The sequence below is a fragment of the Cervus elaphus genome, chromosome 32, assembly GCF_910594005.1.
Source record: "Cervus elaphus chromosome 32, mCerEla1.1, whole genome shotgun sequence".
NCBI classification, from domain to species: domain Eukaryota; kingdom Metazoa; phylum Chordata; class Mammalia; order Artiodactyla; family Cervidae; genus Cervus; species Cervus elaphus.
In genome coordinates, this window is record NC_057846.1 from 22283007 (window position 1) to 22305009 (window position 22003).

At 39.7% G+C, this 22003-nt stretch overlaps 2 protein-coding genes across 7 annotated transcripts in view; one reads left to right on the forward strand and one right to left on the reverse strand.

Annotated features, from left to right (window-relative positions):
* Window positions 1–590: 590 nt before the first annotated feature.
* On the reverse strand, window positions 591–10195 carry RWDD4 (RWD domain containing 4). Of its 2 annotated transcripts, none has more exons than XM_043893496.1 (8): window positions 9956–10195; window positions 8479–8559; window positions 6345–6454; window positions 6114–6261; window positions 4864–4981; window positions 3976–4025; window positions 3838–3840; window positions 591–2406 (listed from the first exon to the last, which is right to left on the reverse strand). In XM_043893496.1, exons 1-8 carry the CDS (start codon window positions 9977–9979, stop codon window positions 2374–2376), a joined length of 567 nt encoding a protein of 188 aa, XP_043749431.1. In that variant the 5' UTR covers window positions 9980–10195; the 3' UTR covers window positions 591–2373. The 2 variants fall into 2 exon arrangements, with proteins under 2 accessions (XP_043749431.1, XP_043749432.1); XM_043893497.1 differs by having other exon boundaries at window positions 6345–6450; window positions 9956–10016.
* A 43-nt stretch (window positions 10196–10238) lies between these two features.
* TRAPPC11 (trafficking protein particle complex subunit 11) overlaps window positions 10239–22003 on the forward strand; it is a 36190-nt gene continuing 24425 nt past the window's right edge. For 2 of the 5 annotated variants that reach the window (XM_043893490.1, XM_043893493.1), the window contains exons 1-8: window positions 10422–10589; window positions 15732–15956; window positions 16804–16973; window positions 17645–17715; window positions 18531–18645; window positions 19402–19501; window positions 19868–19941; window positions 21514–21610. In XM_043893490.1, coding sequence (XP_043749425.1) covers window positions 15753–15956; window positions 16804–16973; window positions 17645–17715; window positions 18531–18645; window positions 19402–19501; window positions 19868–19941; window positions 21514–21610 — 831 coding nt within the window. In that variant the 5' untranslated portion in view covers window positions 10422–10589; window positions 15732–15752. The other 3 variants (XM_043893491.1, XM_043893495.1, XM_043893494.1) reach the window with 3 other exon arrangements.

Consider the following 22003-nt stretch of genomic DNA (forward strand, 5'->3'; position numbering starts at 1 on the left):
GGAGAAGGAAACGGCAACCCACTCCAGTATTCTTGCCTGGAAAATCCCATGGATGGAGGAGCCTGGCCGGCTACGGTCTATGGGGTTCCAAGAGTCAGACCCGACTTAGCGACCCCACCACCACCACCACCACAGCGGGGAGGAATTTAGGCTGAAACCAAAGAGTGAGACAACTTGCTCTGAGTTGCAGGAGAGCACATGTATGTATACCGACATTTACCGCTCCATCCAGAACCAACGTTCAAGACGAGAACTCTTCCCCAGGGGCCCCACGAGGGCCAGTCCCAGCCTCATGTGTGCGGTGTCTGTGTGTCTCTCTGCCCTGAGCTGATCCTGGACTTCATCTCCGGTCTTCTGGCCCCCCCAGGCTGTGAGAACTAAAGGTTTTCAACTTGCATGTAACTTTTTAGATGCTGGGTATTTCTTACCCTCTCATCAGCTCATTTAAAAAATCCTTTTTTTTGGGGGGTGGGGTCCAACATTTTGCACCATTTCTAGCTGGATGGTATATTTTGCATTGTAAGTCAGAGCAGTTATAAAACCAACAGTTCTCTCTCAAATGACGCGAAATAAGACATACAGAAATGTCACCGGGTGTGATTCAGGTTTATTGCTTGTTACATTATTCCATACAATTTTACGTAAACAGACTTTGAGAAAATATACTGGGAGGATTAACCAGATGATGGCAACCTTGATGAGGATGTTCAAGAGTTTTACGTAAGGTAGGAAGACGCACCGCTGCCACCATCGTCCCCTGGAATTTGTACATTTCATACAAAAAGAGTAAAAATAGTTCACTGGCATTTAACTAGCATCATTCTTTGTAATCTATGAACCACGACACACCTGAATAATTTCAGAATCTTCTGCATAAAACAAAGCATTTTTTTCCTACTAGCAGATGTAGCAATTTCTGTTTCTTCAAAAAACAAGCAAATTGGCACAACAGAAACTACGCACACAACACAAAAACAAAAGTTAGCATATTCCAGTGGTCCTCAATTTAGATGTCTCCATTGGATTAATCCAAGCAATAAAAATGTGATTCAGCATTTAAAAATGAGACTGAGCTTCTTCACTGTAGTTATGCTTATGTTAGAATTCAAGCGATTGAACTGACACCTATGTGAACCTAGCAAAAACCACGGCTACGACAATCTGCTCTTTTGCTAAGGAAACGTCTTTAAAAGTTTATGCTTCTTTAGAAACTCAGACTCAAGCTGCACAGATATAACTTGAGGGACCAACAGATGACCTTTAAAGAAACCACGGCAGTAGTCTAAGCATTTTTGAAGCTGGGGAGCATATATTATCTCACATACATGTCAGTAACTTCCTGCTAAAACTGCACTAATAGTTTCCTCTGTTAATGACTTAAAAAAAAAAATCCAGCAAGTACTACAGTTCAGCATTTGAAAGACTTCTATGTCTATTTGTACACGGATGCCTGGGCTGAGACATACATTTGGGTACTGGAAAATGCACAAGGCTTAAAATGTAGTTTTATGTGAAACCACTTAGAAGAACTCAGTTACCAAACAACTAAAAATACACAATGGATAAATAGTAATTTATTAAAACCGCTGTCTTTAACAATATAAAAATTAAATATTAAGGCATCTTTTACTCCCATCTAGGTATATGCAGCAAAGAGAAATGGTTTAAATGGGAACCAGCACGTTTATTCAAATATTTTCCAAAGTATTTGGCAGATCTTTTTTTTTTCCTTTCTCTGATTCCACATATTATTGAAAGCTCTCAGGATCAAACATCATTACCCAAATCAGAAATATTAACAGATATATATTTCTTAAAAAGCAGTTCACCCTTGAAAAATAAAAAGGACCTAGAAAGAATATTACATATAAAGTTCAAATACTAGTATTTAAATCTCTCTGAAGCAATTTATGCTTCAGTAATTAAAAGAAAGAAGGAACAAAGACTTAAAGACGAGAAGCCTATTAATACAGATCATACTGTGAACACATTGTTCATTCATATTCTCCATTGGGATAAGAATTTGAAAAGAGCTTAAAACTCCTTTAAGAAATATCATATCCACCGGAATAAGATCACATAAATTGACATTGATTATTTGTAATTCCTTGCATTTGTCCGTTTATAATTGGTTCCATAAAGTATTATACTAAACAGTAACATTTTCACCTTTTATTAAGGCAAGTTTGTGAAAATAATTTAATACAACCAGATTCCTTTACTTTCAACTTGAAACATTTTTTTTTTACATAAGAAACATACAAAACAATTGTTTTATAAAAAGCCACCTCAATACCAGAAAAGAGTAATGAAAGATTTTGAACCCCGTTTACTTATTAAAGGATGCTCTTCCCTTGTCTCGGATTCCAAGGGCTATTCATCGTCTTTAGAGCCAGTTTTGCTCAACTACAAAAAAAGATGAAAACAAATATTCAACAAGTTTAAGCTATCGTCTTATCTGAGTTCACTTTTTCCACGTAAAATCAAAAGTCAACATTTATAGTTAACAGAACAGGCAACAGGGTTCAGGTAACTTGTATCACCTAAAGATTTCACCACGTGGAAATACTAATGTTTTTTAACTTCAGGCTCAGCTATTTTAAACAGGATTCTTTGATAACATAATCTCAACAGAAAAAGTAAAAAAAATTCCTTGAAGCTTTCCAAGAAATAAATTGGAAACAAGAGTATACAAAAGGTGCCATTTATAAAATGAATGATATTCTTGGTTTTTTTTTTTACAAACAATAAATTCTAAAATTTTTAAATTGTGGTAAGAAAAAATGTTAAGATTTATCACCTTACCCAGGCAATTCTTACAATTTTGAAAATGATACAACTCTTGAACTGCAGGGTCAGACTCTTGCCCAAGAAGATGATAAGAAATAAAGGTCAACCTCAAATCTTGTGGGTTGGGTTTTAGACTACCATGGTAAAGCAAACATCACAATAAATCAAGTCACACAAATTTTCTGGCTTCCCAGTGAATATAAGTTATGTTTACACTATACTGTTGCATTATGTATATAAGAACAATGCACACGCCTTTATCAAAAAAATACTTAATTGCTAAAAAATACAAATCCTCATTTGACAATGCAAGATTGCCACAAACCTTCAATTTGTACAAAATGGTATCGATGAAGCAAAGTGAACTGCGGGAAAACGAGGTCTGTCTATACTGAGTTTCTTTATTCCAATTGCAGCTCATGGCTCCTCAGTCTCAGATGATTGTGTACTAGGTTTCAGAACCACATAAATTGCTTCAAATAGTTTCTACAGAAAAGGTCCAAATAGCTGGCTTCAAAATAAACTAAGAAAACACTGCTTTTAAATTACCCGTATTTGTGGGTCCTCATTGATCCTAACTTTGGATCACAGGAATTACTTCACACGGCACAGTGACACTAATTGGCATGAAAACTCATTTCACAAATTCCCAGATAGGGAGGGCATTAACTCGCTGTGTTAGGATCTGTTGACAAGGAATGCAAGGCAAATACTGAGAGAAGTGGGCCGAAAATTCTAAGTGGAAAGTAAACAATTCTGCACAACAGAAACAAAAAAACTTCTTTGAGGATGGTGGGCAACCAGATTTCGGGGGTCTGTCCTAAAAAAACTACTTCACCTCCACTAAGAAATCAAAGCACTCCTTTTCATGACTTGTTCCTTCAAATTCCATATTATCTATAATTAGAGTCATGTCTTACATTAACAGTCACATTTTATTGTAGTTATAACTTACTTCTATAGATTTTCCACTATTTAAAAAAAGAAATCCTAAAACTGAGGGGCCAGGGAAGAGAAAAATGTGAAGGATATTTCAAAAATACTTACATGCTGAATGTGAAAAAGGAAACAGACATCCCAGTCCAATGCAAAGATTGATGGGGGAGAAAACGGAAGACATAAATTTCATTACTTGACAGCAGTAACTGTAACAATCTTTTGAAGATAAGAACAAACGTTACATACTTTCACCACATCAACCCAGTTCCATCCTCGAGGAAGTTCTCCTTTGTGATCTAGAGCATAAAAACAGTAACTTTATTGCTAAGATCAATCAGTAATATTTAAATTTAAGTAAGATTTTTCTATACTATTCTATACCACAAATGGACTAAAAATTTAAATAATTTATTATTAAGGCGGAAAAAGAGCTTATCATCATTCTGCACTGAAAGCACGGTTCCCCCGGGAATACTTGCAAGGTTTTAGATGTGCTGCCTTTCTTATTTATCCTCTTCCCATTCAAGACAAAACCTGACATCATGGAAAAAGATGGAGGTGAGCTGGTAATGCCAGGAAGAGAAGCTAATTAATTAGTTTGATGCCCGTGTACAACTTCCCTGCTTTATATAAGGTCCTTGCTTAATGAAATAAGTTGGGTCGGTGTGCTGTTTTGTGAGTTATATAAATAGATCAACTACAGAAAAAACCATTATTTATTGTGTTATGATCTGATGGTAGACCAGACTTCATTTCAAATGCAAGCTGTGTTTCAAAAAAAAAGGTCAACAATATACTTATCTGTCATAAAGGTAAACAAACAGGAAAATACCAGACATGTCAGAGAGGGTACCAGTAGGACACATATTTGCTCACTCTTCTAATATTCTACAGTATTCAGACTCATGTATGCTTTGCCACTTCACCTTCTTCTTAAATGCTCCTCTCTTGTGGTAAAGTAGTAGTAAATAGTTTCAATACATATTTGTGACCTAAAACTGTCTCTGATCCAAATGGTTCAAGAATAAAGAGTGCAGAGAACCAATCTTCTAAATCTAAAGAATACTTACTAGGCACCCATATCACATCAAAAAGCAGTCAAATGTGTCATAAAAGAAAAAAAATAACACAAACCTGTTTTATCTGCCAGCTTACGTTTCTGGGCTTTTGAAAGTTGTTCCTTTTTATCTTTTTTCTTACTTGATGGGGCTGTGCTAGGGGTTTCAACTGAGATGATATTGCTTATGGATGTCTAGAAAAAAAGAAATAATTCTTAGACTCTTTCTCAAGCTTATCGAATTACACTAAATATGTCCACATCCTGAAATGAGCTGACAATTTTAGGTCTGTGAAGCAAAAGAATCCTTCATTATTATATTCATTAATCAGGTCAGGAAGCTCAGCACATGACTGGTTTCACTCTCCTAAAAGTTCACACTGAAAAACATAATATTAGTTACACTCTTATCACCAGTTCCTTGAGAAAGAAGATCTGATACCAGGATTATCCTAAAGCTCTGAAGTGCCCAGGTAATTTTACAACTCAGTTAATGTGCTATTATTTGAAAGCTTAAATATGTCTTTAGAAAAATCACATGTGGCTACTTAGAGCCTTCTGGTTCCCAGAGAAAATGAAGGAAAATTTTTAAATATTTGAGACAGACAAAACGGAAAATGCTTACCAGGTGCCAAGCATTACTGTAAATGTTGTGCATATATCACTCATTTGATTCTGAGTACAATCTTATGAGGTAACTACTATTATAGCTCCCATCTTACAGATGACAAAGCTGAGCATTGCAAGGTTAAGAAACCTGCCTAGAGTCACGAGCGAAGAGAGCATTCTCAGGGCCACGTGGTCGTGCTCCCAGGGCGGGAGGCACTGCCCTTCTCTGCTCCTCTAGCTGCCTCTCGGTCCAGCTCTAACTATCATTTTGCATCTACTACAAAGTCTCCTTCCAGGCTCTCGTGGTGGCTCAGTGGTTAAATAATCCGCCTGCCAATGCAGGAGACACCGGTTTGACCCCTGATCTGGGACGATCCCACCAGTGGAGCAGCAGCGAAGCTCGTGGACCACAACTACTGAGCTTTTCTCTAGAGCCCTGGAGCTGCAACTACCGACGTGGAGATGTCGGAGACCCGAACTCCGCGAGAACAGAAGCCGCCACGATGAGAAGCCCATGCACCGCAACTAGGGAACAGACTGTGCAGCAAGGAAGGCCCAGCACAGCCGAATAAATTAATAAAACTAAAAAAAAAAAAACCCATCAAAAACAAAGTCTCCTTCCAATTAAATAAATAAATAAATAACTAGTAAAAATGAATCACTAGTAGAATAAAACCAAAACAAACAAAACGTGGCAAAAGCCGAATCCCCTGCTCACAGCAGAATGAATGGGATGATGGTTCTCCATGAACTGCTCCTTATTGTCCTTGGCGTATTCAAACAGCGTGTAGGTCATGGCCGTCCCGAGGTGGACTTCCACCGCCTCCTGTAACTTGGCTAGTATGCTCTGTTTTACGTCTGACGATCTGCAACGCACAAGAAATACACCACTAAGAGAAGAGTAAAGAGGGAGTTACCATGACTGAAATGACAACAAAACAGTACTCACATGGTGTTATTAAAAAAGGCATTCATGGATATGATGGGAGGGGTCTGCGGATAGGTTTCTGTCCAGGAAATCTCTATGAGGAAGGCTTTGGGATCTCCGTTTTCACCTATCTGAAGAAAAGGGGAATCTTAGACTTGTAAAAAGTTCTACAAAGAATAATAAATGATGTTCGTTAGAATGATGACCCCTTCCAAAGCTCGTGATCAGATAAGAAATGTCATTATTTTGAAAAGTTCAAGGGGACGAGCTAAGATCCTGCCGAGGGTGAGGGCAGTGTAAACGTGTGTGACTTTTAACCCACTCTGAGGCTGTTTTAACAGCTTTTGTTGATGTCCACGGCCTGCCTCCAGTCTTTCCCAACAACTATATGTCTTATATGTACAGTTTTTATACCATCAAAGATTTCTGAGGACAAAGGTAAGACAACAACCATGGAGAACAGGAAGAGAATAGATAAAGTAAAATCCACACACTTGAAATACCTCATCTTTCCCTTCAGTTTTCCAATTGCTAAATCATAATAGACATTAAGAACATGTAAATAGATAGGTGTTAGCACAATCCCAAGAAGCTAGAAAATGAAACGTAAAATTCAGAGAAATAAAGGGCAAAGAGATAAGGAAGGAGTGCCTTAGCCTAGAGGACAACTCTTAAAAAAGTTTTTCTTTTTTTATTTATTCTATTTTTGAGGTGTAATTGACATAGATTATGTTAGTTTCAGGTGCATGACATAATGGTTTGACATTTGTATACACTGCAAAATGATCACCACAATGACTTTAGTTAACATCCATCCACACACACAGTTACAGGTTTTTTTTGTTGTTATGATGAGAACTTTTATGATCTACTCTCCCAGAAACTTTCAACTACACAATAGGGTATTATCAACTGTGGTCACCATGCTGTATACAATATTCCCAGGACTTATGATTGGAAGCTTATATCTTTCGACAGCCTATTTGCCCTGAGTTGCTTACAGATATCTTTTTTCTTTTGCTTTCCCCAGCTTTTCACTTTGAAAGCTTTTACAGAAAAACTGGAATAAAACAATGAACACTCACGCACGCTTCACTGCGTATAAATCCATCAGTGTCTACCCGACAGGACCCCCACGTATCCTGCAACATCCTCAGAGAGTAACTGCTGGTGTCAGTGCAGACATCGGGGGAGGACGGGGTGCCCTTCCATTCGCTAGGGCTGGGGGGGGCCATGGATGGGGAAGTCTGGGGAGGCGACTGGATGCAAAGAGAAGGGCCTAGTGCTTAACTTCCCTGTTACCTTTGGCCACGAAGTTTCTGCTATTCTTCATGTGGGCTGGTGTGAGGACTGTGGAGCTTGAAAGGGAATCGAGAGGCACTCACTTGAAAGGGAGCAGAGAGGGGAGTTTCTGAAGGAAATAACTATAAAGGATTTATTTCTTGTGAGGTTGATAACAATCATGTATAAGGACCATTTCTCAATTTCTTTTAAATGGTGACAATGTCAACAACCATAAACCTTTAAGTCTCTTACAAAAAAACCTTCCCCGACCACCCGCCACTACTTAACAGTTTGGATAAATGGTTTATATTATTTGTTTATGAAATCAAATACTGGTGCTGTTCCACGCTGAAAAAGAATTATAAGCAACCTGTATTTTAAAGAAAAATTGACATTTCACATATGCGAAAAATATTCACATATGTTGACAATATAGAACTTCAAAAATATCAACTTTTCTTGACTAAGTTGTAAAGCAGTAAAAAGAAAACTAGGCGTTGGCCTAGAGACCTGGATTTTAACCCTAACATTTATCAATATCACTGTGGAACTTGGGAAGTCAGGGCGGAGATGCTATCTATAAGATTAGAAGGTAAAAACCACAATTTCTAACGTTTCTTCCATTTCTAATGTTTTATATTTCTGTTACAATAAAAACACATTTATCTTAGTTTGAAAAAGCTTCTGAATTAAGTTTTCAAAGTTTTAAAATAACTGATGTCATGGTGATGAGTTTTCATTTTCATTTAAATGTGTCAGCAAATCCAAAGACAGGGTAAATGTAAGCCACTAAATTAAAAAAAACCAACAGCATTTTAAAAAACAGCTTCCCAACAAAGTAGTAAGTGCTCCTATTCATGCCAGGTCTTACCCTGTATTGAAATGAAACTGGACTTAATTCCCGGAAACTTTCATCTCCTTCATAAATAGAGCGTAATGCCTCCAGTTCCATCTGAAAGAAATGAATTAAAAGGGTTTTGTTTAATCATACAAATGGATTAGAAAAGGGTTTTGTTTAATCGTACAAATGGATGAGAAATAGAACATAAACTTATAATATGTCCACAGAAACACAATTCTAGACTGACAGACCTAATAAGAAAGAACAAATGGAGAAAAGCTAAAAGGAACCAGTCAGTGTGAGAAGAGGAGGTCTGAAAAACTGGGCAGGAAAATGATCTTCAAACATCTGAAGATCGGCCCTATGAAAGAAGAACCGCATTTTATTGTTAAATGGAGATCTGGTTCTCACCACAGGAATTTTGATTCAGTGTATATGAGACAGAGCAGGCATCAGTTTTACTAACAATTGCCCAAATGGTTCTAGGTGGGGGTCTCTGGGCCAAACAGAGAAACATTACACCGTACCCTGCAGCTTCACAGTTAGAACTGTTCAAGCCTTAGCTTAGAAACTAATCTGGCAAGAGTATTTTAGTAGCATTTAGACATCATGGCTTGTGGGCCTTCTTTAAAGGTAACTTCCAACCCCGAGATTCCATTACTTCTATCATGTACTGATAAAAGTGCTAACTTTCAAGCAGTATATTCTAAATGAAGAGTGAGATTGGGATTATTTATCTAGGAGATGGGGATTCTACACCCGATTTTACTACAAACTCACTGTGCAGCCCTGGGACTGTCCTTTTATGTTTGTAGACCGTTCTTCTTATCTGTACACATTACACATTTAGAAGCTCCCTCTAGAGATGACCTGGAGCATCCCTTCCGACTCTCAGGTCATATGATTCAATGTCAAAGTGGCATTTCATGAGAAAATACCTGAGTGTAAACCATACAACTCCCCTAGTACATGGATGCTCAAAACTGACTTCGTATCTACTGGAAAACATCAGGTGGATAAATGATTCCTTCTACCAAGCCATATGGCCAGAAGACACTAGGGCCATTACTTCCCTGCACCAGAAATCTAACTAACTCAATTAACTTTCTCTGCCGGCCAACAACAGATTCTAAGATGTAAAGGAGACGGGACTCCAAGGAGCCTAACTCCAAACCGGGCGCTAAATAACAACTCCGGGGTTTAAGGCCAACCAAGTGCACCGGCTTGCGGGCCAAGGACACTCGCCCTTATTATCAAGAGACCTGGGGGTGCGGGGCGGATCCCCGGCTTTGCAAAAATCTAAAACTGCGGGGCGGGTGGGGGTGGTGGTGGAGAAAAAGCAGAGGCGGGCCCCCCATCCCGGCAGGCGTGCCGGGGCCTCTCCCCGCAGGACGCCTGCAAACTTGGGGCTGCTCCAACCAGACTGCCGCCTTCGGAGCGAAGGGCACGAGCGGGCGGAGACGGGCACCGCGCCTGCGCGGGGAGGGGGCGTCCAGCCCGGACTCACCTCCTGGTCCTCGTTGGCACCCATCGCCCCGGTCACGGGGCGCACGGCGTTTCGCGACAACGAAAAGGAAGCAAGGGCCGTGGCCCCGAGGCCGGGGCCGCTCCCTCTCCGGCGCCCTGGGCTGCTGAGACACACGCTTCGCGCGGCAGAAGAGTCGCGCGCCCCCGATGCCCGGGGTGAGCAGAGCCGTGAGGCCGCGGGCGGGGGACCGGGAGGCCGCGGCCGCCGGGGCGCCGGGGGACTTGGAGGAGCGGCAGCGGGGCGGTGACCGCAAAAGCCCCGCCCTCTCCTCCTTCCCGCTGCTCCGATTGGCTCCTCCTTTCCCCGCCCCCCAGCTCCTTCTCCTCTAGGACGGGGAGCCCCTTCCTTACGTTTCCGGGAGCGGCGTCCAGTTCCGGGGCTGCGATTGGTGCACAGCGCTGTCAGTCAGGTCCGGAAAGTGCTTCCTGTGCCTGCGCAGGTGGGTCCTGGGAAGTTTAGCTTGCTGGCCCCCGGCGCAGGGGCGGCGGCGGCAGGGACGACGGCAACCCCCCTCCCGGCGGCGTTTTGTGACATTTCTGCCTGCTTCCTCTCGTCCTCCGCCAGCTGGTGGTGACCGGCCACAGCCGCAGCGGGCCCGGGAGGTGCGACCTGGGTGAGTCCGGGTTGGAAGACCTTCGGAGCCGGGGGAAACCGCCGAGGGACATTGCTAGCGCCTAAATATGCTGTGTTTTGGGTTTTTTTTTTTTTTTTGGGTGGGGGGGACTGTGGTTTCCTACAGCATCAGCGAGTGCATTTCTCTTTTACCTGCTAAAGAAAAGACGCCCCAGCTTTAAAGGGGGTGGGGTGGGGAGGAGAGGAGGAAGGTGAGCGTCTGCCTTTAGGACTGCAGCGCTTCTTCATTTGAGCCCCGGGAGCAAGATTCTGCACCGTGAGGGGCGGGGTGGGGGGCATGTCTTTCCTAAGTCGGGCTATTGCTTCACAACCTCAGCATCAACTTTTGTTTCACCGTCTCGGCCCCAGGCTGTCGTTCCTCTTTTGATCGTTTTTGTAATTGGGCATGGTTGAATCCCATCCTTACCGGCCTTGTGTCCTGCGCATCCTGAACCACCGTTAACTAAAAAATAGGGACTGCATTATTATTATTCTTATTACCTGCCACTTTGACTAGATCACCTTTCTTTGCCGTCTATCATTGCTGGTGGCGCTAGTGGTAAAGAACCCATCCGCCAATGCCGGAGGCCTGAGGTTGGTGGGTTTGGTCCCTGGATCGGGAAGATCCCCTCGAGGAGGGCATGGCCACCCAACTCCAGTATTCTTGCCTGGAGAATCCCGTGGACAGAGGAACCTGGTGGGTTACAGTCCATGGGGTCGCAAAGAGTCGGACATGACTGAAGCGACGTAGCACTCATGCATTCTTTCTGAGAGTCTTCCTTGTAATTGTATGATCACGCCAGCTTCCAGACTACTCCCCTTGCACTACTTGCTCTCCCATCCAGAGTGTTTACTTCCTACTTCTCCATCTCCTTCTAGATCATAGTTTGGTTAGTTGCCTCATTGGTTTCTTCCAGGAGATCTGGAAATTTCTCCTATAGGCTGTCATCGAGATCCATACAATCTCTGCAGTTGGCCTTTGCTGATATTCTTCCCATTTTTTTTTTTTTGGCCACTGATAAGGCATAGCCATTTCAAATGCAAAAACTTCCTAAGGTAGTATGTGGGAAGACTTTCTGATTTATTTTTATATGGTAATTTTTGGTACAGAGTTACCATCATTTAGAGCTGCATAGTTTAGTATAATAGCCAGTCACCATAGATGGCATTTGAAATAGACTAGCCTGATTGAGACATGCTCTGAGTGTACAATACACACCAGACTTTGAAAGACTTAGTATTAAGGCAAAAGGTTTCATTAGTAGCTTTTATAGTTATGTTGAATTGATAATATTTTGGACATCGGTTAAATAGCATATTAATAAAATTAATTTCATCCCTTTTTAATGTGACTACTACAAAATTTGAAGTTATTTATGTATTAGTAGTTTATGTTGTATTTCTCTTGGACAGGATTTTTATTTTAAATGATTAGTAGTCATTTCTGTTTCTCCTTATTTCCACCCCATATTCAAGGACCACAACTATTCTTTTGAGTCTCGGGTTATTAAAGGAAGTGGGCATTTAGGGCTCTAATCTAGACGTTTTGGGATCAAGCAGTGGTACTCAGATTGTCCTTTAACCATCTCATTTTTATTTTCACCCCAAATTCACTGAAACTAGAATAGCTGTTTTTCTGAACATGGAGTCCTTTGCCCTCATAGCTTAATCCTGTCCTCAGACTATCTGTTTAAGCAGTTCTGAAACGTCTGTCTATTGTGGACATCTGTTGTTTCTGGTAGGCTTTCCAAACCATTTATCTAGTACCCAGTGTTCCTTTAGTACCTAAGGTGAGAAGCCTAATAGCCTTTCCTAAATCAACTTTTCAGGTAAAAATACTGTTCGGTGGCCTAAGTCCTCTCACAGAAATTGTGTGTGAGTCCTGTATGACATGCTGGTGAAGATCACCTTTTAAACCAGTCTTACGGTACAGGTGTTTGGAAACGAGAAATTATTCTTTTTTTTTTTTTGAGAAATTATTCTTATAATACAGTGATAATTTCGTTCGCAATAAGCACATCTTTATACGATTGCTTTTGTAAACTTAGTGCATCTTGGATTGATACAGCCCGCTGCTCAGCTAACAGACACAATAGAAATATGTTCTCCTAGAGGGTTCCATTCATTATTAATTTTTCCCTTGTAGATTTTCCTTTAAGTGATGTATTTGCATTAATTGTGGAGAAATGAGAAAACATGGCTATTTAGATAATTAGCCTACAATTTTAATGATAGCTCAGGAAATCAGACATTAGCAGTTACAGAGAAATTAGAGATAATTGTACTTTACTGTAAAAGTCAATCATTACTATATTATTTTTAATAATTGAAGTAGATAGTTTGATCACCCTCCTGCTTTTTTAGTCTGTTCATCCTGAAGTTCTGTGTGGTTTTGAGATGTTACTAGAACTAGTGATTGTCTTAAAGTTAACTACAGCCGTTGTACATGTTGTTGTTCAGTTGCTCAGTAGTGTCCGACTCTTTGCAGCCCCATGGACTGCAGCACGCCAGGCTTCCCTGTCCTTCACCATCTCTCAGAACTTGCTCAAACTCATGTCCATCAAGTTGGCAATGCCATCCAACCATCTCATCCTGTGTCGCCCCCTTCTCCTCCTGCCTTCAATCTTTCCCAGCATCAGGGTCTTTTCCAATGAGTCAGTTCTTCACAAGAGGTGGCCAAACTATTGAGCTTCAGCATCAGTCCTTCCTATGAAAGGTTTTTAAAAAATGTTATACCAGTCAGTTCAGTTCAGTTGCTCAGTCATGTCCGACTCTTTGTGACCCCGTGGACTGCAGCACCCCAGGCTTCCCTGTCCATCACCAACTCCTAGAGCTTGCTTAAACTCACGTCCATCGAGTCAGTGATGCCATCCAATCTCATCCTCTGTCATCCCCTTCTCCTCCCGCCTTTAATCTTTCCCAGCATCAGCGTCTTTTCCAATGAGTCAGTTCTTCGCATCAGGTGGCCAAAGGATTGAAGTTTCAGCTTCAGCACCAGTCCTTCCAATGAATATTCAGGACTGATTTCCTTTAGGATTGACTGGTTGGATCTCCTTGCAGTCTCAAGAGTCTTCTCCAACACCACAGTTGAAAAGCATCAATTGTTCTGCGCTCAGCTTTCTTTATAGTCCAACTCTCACATCCATACATGACTACTGGAAAAACCATAACTGTGACTGGACGGACCTTTGTCGGCAAAGTAGTGTCTCTGCATTTGAATATGCTGTCTAGGTTGGTCATAACTTTTCTTTCAAGGAGCAGGCGTCTTTTAATTTCATGGCTGCAGTCACCATGTGCAGTGATTTTGGAGCCCAAGAAAGTAACAGTCTGTCATTGTTTCCCCATCTGTTTGCCTTGAAGTGATGGGACTGGATGCCATGATCTTTGTTTCTGAATGTTGAGTTTTAAGCCAACTTTTTCACTCTCCTCTTTCACTTTCATCAAGAGGTTCTTTAGTTCTTCTTCACTTTCTGCCATAAGAGTGGAATCATCTGCATGCCTGAGGTTCTTGATATTTCTCCCGGCAATCTTGATTCCAGCTTGTGCACGATGTACTCTGCATAGAAGTTAAATAAGCAGGGTGACAATATACACCGTTGACGTACTCCTTTCCAGATTTGGAACCAGTCCATTGTTCCATGTCCGGTTCTAACTGTTGCTTCTTGATCTGCATACAGATTTCTCAAGAGGCAGGTCAGGTGGTCTGGTAGTCCCATCTCTTGAAGAATTTTCCACAGTTTGTTGTGATCTACACAGTCAAGACTTTGGAGTAATCAATAAAGCAGAAGTATATATTTTTCTGGAATTCTCTTGCTTTTTCTGTGATCCAGTAGATGTTGGCAATTTGATTTCTGGTTCCTCTGACTCCCAGATCCAGCTTGAACATCCGGAAGTTCATGGTTCACGTACTGTTGAAGCCTGACTTGGAGAATTTTGAGCATTACTTTGCTAGCGTGTGAGATGACTGCAATTGTGTGGTAGTTTGAGCATTCTTTGGCATTGCCTTTCTTTGGGATTGGAATGAAAACTGATCTTTACAGTCCTGTGGCCACTGCTGAGTTTTCCAGATTTGCTGGCATATTGAGTCCAGCTCTTTCACAGCATCATCTTTTAGGATTTGAAATAGCTCAACTGGAATTCCATCACCTCCACTAGGTTTGTTCGCAGTGATGCTTCCTAAGGCCCACTTGACTTTGCATTCCAGGATGTCTGGCTCTAGGTGAGTGATCTCACCATCATGGTTATCTGGGTCATGAAGATCTTTTTGTACAGTTCTTCTGTGTAGTCTTGCCACCTCTTCTTAATATCTTCTGCTTCTGTTAGGTCCATACCATTCCTGTCCTTTATTGTGCCCATCTTTGCATGAAATGTTCCCTTAGTATCTCTTAATTTTCTTGAAGAGGTCTCTAGCCTCCCATTCTATTGTTTTCCTCTATTTCTTTGCATTGATCACTGAGGAAGGCTTTCTTATCTCTCCTTACTGTTCTTTGGAACTCTGCATTCAGATGGGTATATCTTTCCTTTTCTCCTTTGCCTCTAGCTTCTCTTCTTTTCTCAGCTATTTGTAAGGCCTTCTCAGACAACTATTCCTTTTTGTATTTCTTTTTCTTGGGGATGGTCTTGATCACTGCCTCCTGTACAATGTCACAAACCTCCATCCATAGTCCTTCAGGAACTCTGTCAGATCTAGTCCCTTGAATCTACTTGTCACTTCTACTGTATAATCATAAGGGATTTGATTTAGGTCATACCTGAATGGTCTAGTAGTTTTCCCTACTTTCTTCGATTTAAGTCTGAATTTGGCAATAAGGAGTTCATGATCTGAGCCACAGTCAGCTCCTGGTCTTGTTTTTGCTGACTGTATTGAACTTCTCCATCTTCAGCTGCAAAGAATGTAGTCAATCTGATTTCGGTATTGACCATCTGGTGCTGTCCATGTGTAGTTATTAAATTTTAATAGGTCCAATTCAAGAGTTAAAGTTTTCCCATTTGCTCTCTTCTTTTGGATTTGCTCGACAGTTTGTAAATACTCAAAGTCTTTTGCCTTTTTGTAATATTTCCTGAATGGTAGAGGTTCATATGTTAGATGAGGATATGGGCTTTTACTAAATTAATTATTAATGTTTTAACGTTTGCATTTCAGAGTTTCCGTGACATCTTAAACATGAGCCCTACACAGTGGGACTTCCCTGTAGAATTATGCTGTCGGCCTATGGCTTTCGTCACTCTCACAGGCCTGGATGTGGTCTATAATGCCGTCCACCGAGCTGTCTGGGATGCCTTCTGTGCCAACCGGAGGGCTGATCGGGTACCGATTTCTTTCAAGGTGCTCCCAGGTGACCACGAGTATCCTAAATGTAGACCCAAGGTAATGACATTATACTTGCAAGGGGACCCTCCTTCTCCCTCTGTCTCCCCTTCTTTGAGTATGTATATCTTTTTTGTTCCTATATCTGTGCAGGGAAACCCCTGAGTTTATCAAGGGTATGGTTACAGAGGTGTGTGAAGAAAACTCTAGATGTTTTCGTGTGTGTAATACGCTGCAAGTTCCCAGGGTGCTTTGTATTCTGTCCTCTCTTTGCTCATGTGGAGTAAATGTTGGACCAGCATGAGCTGAAGTAGTCTGGGTTGGTGCAGGTGCTTTGGGGGTGATTTGAGGGGATCTGGGTGCTTCAGGCCATCCCCTCCCCATGACGTGGCACTCCTGCTGACCCAGTGATTGCTCTTACACCACTGTACTTAGGAATTATCCTTCATTTTTTTCTTTTACCCACAAGGAGGTATAATGCCATCCTGGCCATGTGACTTAGAAACAAATGAAGCCATTTTGGGCTTTAGAGAACACCTGAGCAGCTTTTATAAGAGCAGAATCTGGGATAGTGAGGCATATAAGTAGAATTTATTGGGGAAAGGGCTGTTTAGTTCAGCCTCTTGAATTTGAAAGCTTGACATCGTTATTTGAAAGACTTGACGGCATTAGAAATGCTTCGGCTTTGGTCCTTTAAATGGTTAGGGTACTGGCTCTAGGGTTGAGTGTCTACCTCCAAAAATTGCTGTCTCTTATTTGGTCTCTGTAAAAAGTGTTATCTTTAAAAGGTGTGGCATGTGTATATGGAATGAGAGAAATAACCAGAAAGTGCCTGCACTTCATAACAAGTGGTCTCTGCTGTTCTCCTTGTCGAGTACCTCTTTTCAACTTTGGCCAATGTTTGCAGAGAACTTCGTATGAATGGTACATCCCCAAAGGGATCTTAAAGACGGGCTGGATGAACAAACATCTGAATCTGGTGCCAGCCCTAGTGGTCGTGTTTTATGAGCTGGACTGGGATGAGCCCCAGTGGAAGGAAAAGCAGTCCGAATGTGCCACCAGAGTGGAAATAGTCAGGTATGGTCCCCTTCGTCAGGTTGACTGTGTGCGGTCAGACCCACCTCTGGGGCTTACCGACACTTGGTGAAGGCAGCTGAGTGCTGTTAAGACTGCAGTGATCAGTCGGGGATCACTGGCCTCCGGGGAAACCTGTTGACTTGCTAACAGGTAGCATTAACTGACCTTAACTTACAGAATGCTAAGCAATGGGAAGAAATTTCAGAGACAAATTGGCCTGAATATCCAAATGTTTCTTCTTGCATTTATATATTTTTTTGAACTGTAGTGGTTTATTATTTAGTCTCATAAAGCACTTTTTGCTTTATTACCATTTGTTTCTAAATAATTCTTTTCGATGACTATTCTAACATATCACTATAAAGAAATAAGTTTTTGTGTAACTTTTACATTAAAGTATATGTTAAACTTTTACCTTCTAAGATTTTTTTGTAAGAAATGGGAGCTCAGTGTGAGATTATACTTTCAAAATTTAAATAATTGTGGCATGTATGTTTCATTATATGTGGGGGAAAAAATTCCCCTAATCTTGATTTTTTTTTTCTTTTAGTTTAAATTTGTCTTTCTTAGACTAAATTGTCAATCTTGTATCTTATGTAAAATCATGAATACACTTTTTAAGTAAAAACAGTTTAATTATTAATTCATCTTATTGCTCTATTCCCCTGCAGGCAGAGTTTACAAGGGAGAAACACCAAAGTTGCAGTGGTTCTGATTCAGAAGAAAACCCCCTTGCCCCCAGGTAGCAGAAGTTTGCTTAACAAATAATTGATTGGTTTATCCCTCCAGTTCTTATTACCAGGAGACATTGTCTTTAATATTAAAATCTTTTATGCATTTAGTTATGCGAAAGATGGTGTGTTAACCTTAAAAAAGTGCCAGTAATGCAGGAGTAAATGCTTATTATAAAAGAATTAAAAACATTAAAGAGTGCAGATCTTCTCAAGTCCTGCTCCCCAGTTCCACTCACCTCACCTAGGGAGGCACATAATAATTGACAGCATAGTTGTTCACTTAATGTTTAAAATTAAAGAAGGTTTTTTTGCTTATGAGATCTAGTTGAAATTATATTCCTATGTAATTTTTTTTTTTTTTTTTTTTTTAATTTCCAATAGGGCAAAGAAAAGTGCTGGAGGGGAGTTTTTCTAATTTCCTATAAGAAAATGTCTTATTTCAAGTTCTTGTTTCTTCTACCATCTCAAACTTTAGAAGTCAAAATATATTTTGGTTTCTGTGTTGAAACTTGAAGCATCTTCAATAGTTTTGCAAACCATTTTCATGAATTATTGCTTTTATTTTTAGTTACAGTTTTTGAAACAGTTACGTGGTATATCTGTTGTCATTCCTTGGCCTGTCTGTCTTGGCTCTATAGAAAATTCCATAGTGTTTTTCTATAAAAGAGATGTATGGTACAGCTTCTAAGCGCCCCACAGAGCTCTCAAGGGCCCCTGGGGTCCTACAGATGTGGTGAAAAGTGGAATTATGTTGTACCAGTTTGGGAAAGTGTTCATTTAGAAAAATATGTTGATTTTCTCTCTTTATGAAACTTGTCAACAGGAGAAGATGTCATTGCTTCAGAAAGGGCTGCAGCCTTATGCAATGCATGTGAGCTATCAGGAAAGTCTTTATTTGTACTGCCCCATACAGACCACCTTGTGGGTTATATTATAAGGTAAATAACCGAGACAGTGTATTGAATTATTTAAGTTTTGACTAATCCTTTTTATTTTACTTTTTTGCACATTTTCATTAGCTGTATTGAAATCCTTTATAACTTCAGAACCCTTCCAAGGAGGAAGAACCTTGAAGGTCAATCTTTGTTTGACTTTGAAGTCAGCTTTCTTTCATGCCCTGGGAAGATACTTCTGATATGTGCTTATTTTCATAAGCAGAACTTTGAGTCGTTTATCCATCTTCAGGCAATTTGGTTCCTCTGTAATCTCATAATTATAGAGTGAAGCAGGATTTAACTTACACAAATGTTACTTTCACTTCATTTGCTAGTCCTCACTTCCTGGTCCCTTTCCTGTTAGTTTTCTTTATCTTTAAACCCTAAATGTTATAGTCACAAAAACAGTCAAATCTAATTGAGTATTAGATATCTTATTTCTTTCATACTTATAAAATAATAAAATAAGTGGAGTGGGGGTAATCTTAGAGCTTACCTAATTTTTAGAAATTGTAAAAGTTATTTTTATTGATTATTTCCTAGACTGTAAATAGTTTTAAATGGCTTTTGGTGGGTCTTATTTTTAGATATTTTTTCCTAAAAATTTAGTTTATAGTTTGTTTTACTCTTTATCTTATGAAGTCAATCAGGCATTATCTCTGTCAGGATTTACTTTCAGGTCTTAGAAATGTGGTTCTTGAAAACACTTTGGTTTAAAGTAACTTTAATGTTTGAATGTTGGTTTTTTTTTTTTAACAGATTAGAAAATGCCTTTTATGAACATGCACAGACTTATTACTACACTGAGATTAGAAGAGTGAAATCTCATAAAGAATTTTTGAATAAAACAACACACCAGGTACACGTCTTTTCCTAGAGGAGGAAATAATAGCAGCATTTTAGAGCAGATTGTTCATCATCAGTTATTTTTGAGGAGATTAAAGTTCTTAAATACTTTGATGTTTTTAAATGGCTTCTGTACTTTTGAAGTTTGTTTTTTTAAAGCTTTTAAAAATTAATTTATCTTTTGTCCTCTTTGCCCTTAAAGCTCATGAAGATGTACTTTTATAGCCTTCCTAACTACATTTGTTTACTGGAATAATCCTTGAACCTTACTTTCGAATATTTTCCTTTATACTTTTAGATTTCCTCTCAACAAGCATTATTATAATTTTTATATTTTTAAGAGAAGATGTGTAATGTATTTTTTTTCTATCTTTTTCAGCTTTTATTTGTTAGACATCAGTTCAAAATAGCTTTCTTCAGTGAGTTGAAACAAGATACACAAAATGCTCTGAAGTAAGTTTCTAACCGTTGTCAAACTAGATTTTTCTTTATGTTAACAATAACATATTAACAGTAATTTCTGAATCACAACCAAACTTTAATTTTTAAAATGTTTATCTTGTTTAAATTCAGGTTTATAATATTCACTTTAATTTTTCTAGAGATAAATAGAATATAATGTTTGAGTTTTTTTGAAAAAATATCCATTTTATTATCAAAAGAAAATTTTACAGTGCTAGAAATTTTTCTGTTCTAATTTAATTAATTTCATGATCTGGAGAAATGGAGTACTAAAATTTTTCTCTTCCTATTGCCTGCTTCTCATTTGTGTACTCAGTAAAACCCTTGGGGTAAGACTGATTTTCAAAGTTTAATATGTATTGAACATTATCTGAATCAGACTGAATGTTTTAAGGTGTGTAGTACGTTTATTCAATTCAGCTGTGATTTTATTTTAATTAATTTTGTTTCTAGTTTATAATACCTGCCAGGAGCATCGTCTGTTATTCAAAGGCTCTGTTTAGCACTTTGAAGAATAGTCGCAGATGCTTTGCAGTGGTTAGATATTTTATCCCTTTTCTTTTATTTTGCTACACACAATATAGTCAAACATCTCTTTCTAGTTTAACTGAATTTTTTAAGATTGACAGTGCCAGTGTAGCAAAAGGATAAAAACCAGCTTTATACCCTAAAATTGAGGAAGGGTTAAGTATACATGGGAGGTGGAATAGAGAAAAATCATAAATCAGTCTGTTACTCAGAAGAATATTGCAGAAACCTCTTCTTTTTTCTTTCTAATGAAGTGCTAAGCACCAAATCGTGTTTTATAAATCTCAGCAACTTCATGTATAGTTTTAGCTCGTTTTAAAAGGTAGTTTGTTTATTGTCCATGGTATTAGTGAAACACCTTCAATTCTATTTCTGTTCAAAAACAGTGCTGGAAAGAAAGCTGTTACCTGGAGAAGTTAGGCGCAGTTTTCTTTGGCAAAGACTGCGGTTTTTCTCATTACCTTCTGTCAGACTTCGCTTTCTCTCCCTGCTCTCTCCTTAAGCACCAGCTGCCCTGAGGGTGTCTCCACTGCAGTCCGTTCCCGAGACCAGTGGTCCCGACTTCACGTGGAGAGATGCCTGGGTTTAAAGCTGCTGACCCATCTCTGTCTCGATGGCTCCTTCTTTGCTCATTCAGTGTCTGTTTCTTTGAGGAGCTCAACAGTGATGCTTTTAAAAATTACCTGTATTTTAACGGAATGTTAATTTTGCCTTGTAACTCTTGGTCAATTTTCCACTTTACTTTCATTTTTTCAACTTACTTCTTGTCAGCTGTAGACAGATGTTAGTGACCAAACAACCTACCATGGGTTCTGTTCTTAGCGAAAAGACATTTACTCCTCCCACACATAATGAATCAATGTGTCATTTTCCAGGATCTCAGAGACTGATCCCTGTATGTTGTTACTGAAGCTGTTGGATGTTAAGACTGTTGAATAAATGTCACTCTGTTATTAATGGTAATTTTGCTATTAGGAATCTTTCCTTAAAATCAACTGGCGTCATGATTAACCACCTTCCCCGTGTTTATATTAGGAATTACAGGACCGCCTATAACCTTGTACATGAATTGAGAGCCCATGAAACTAACATTCTGGAAATTAAAACCATGGCAGGATTTACAAACTACAAGGTAATAGTTCCACTTCGAAGAATAAGGAATATTTGGCTTTAAATATGGGATTGTCCCCTTAAGATTTGAAAATCCTGATGAGTCACTTGCTCTGAAAAGTGATCACTTGATAAACTGTGCTGGGCACTCAGTCGTGTCCGACTCTTTGTGACGCCCCTGGACTGTAGCCGGTCAGGCTCCTCTGTCCGTGGAATTCTCCAGGCAAGAATACCAGAGCGGGTTGCCATTCCCTTCTCCAGGGGGATAATTGTGTTCTGTCCCATTATGTCCCTTATCTCAAGGGCTGCCCTGGTTCTTAGCAGCCTAATTGTAATGCTTGGTTATGAGCTATGGGTCCCAGAGTTCTCATTTAGAACAGTTTTATCTTTGTAAAACTCCTCGAGGAGGGTCTTT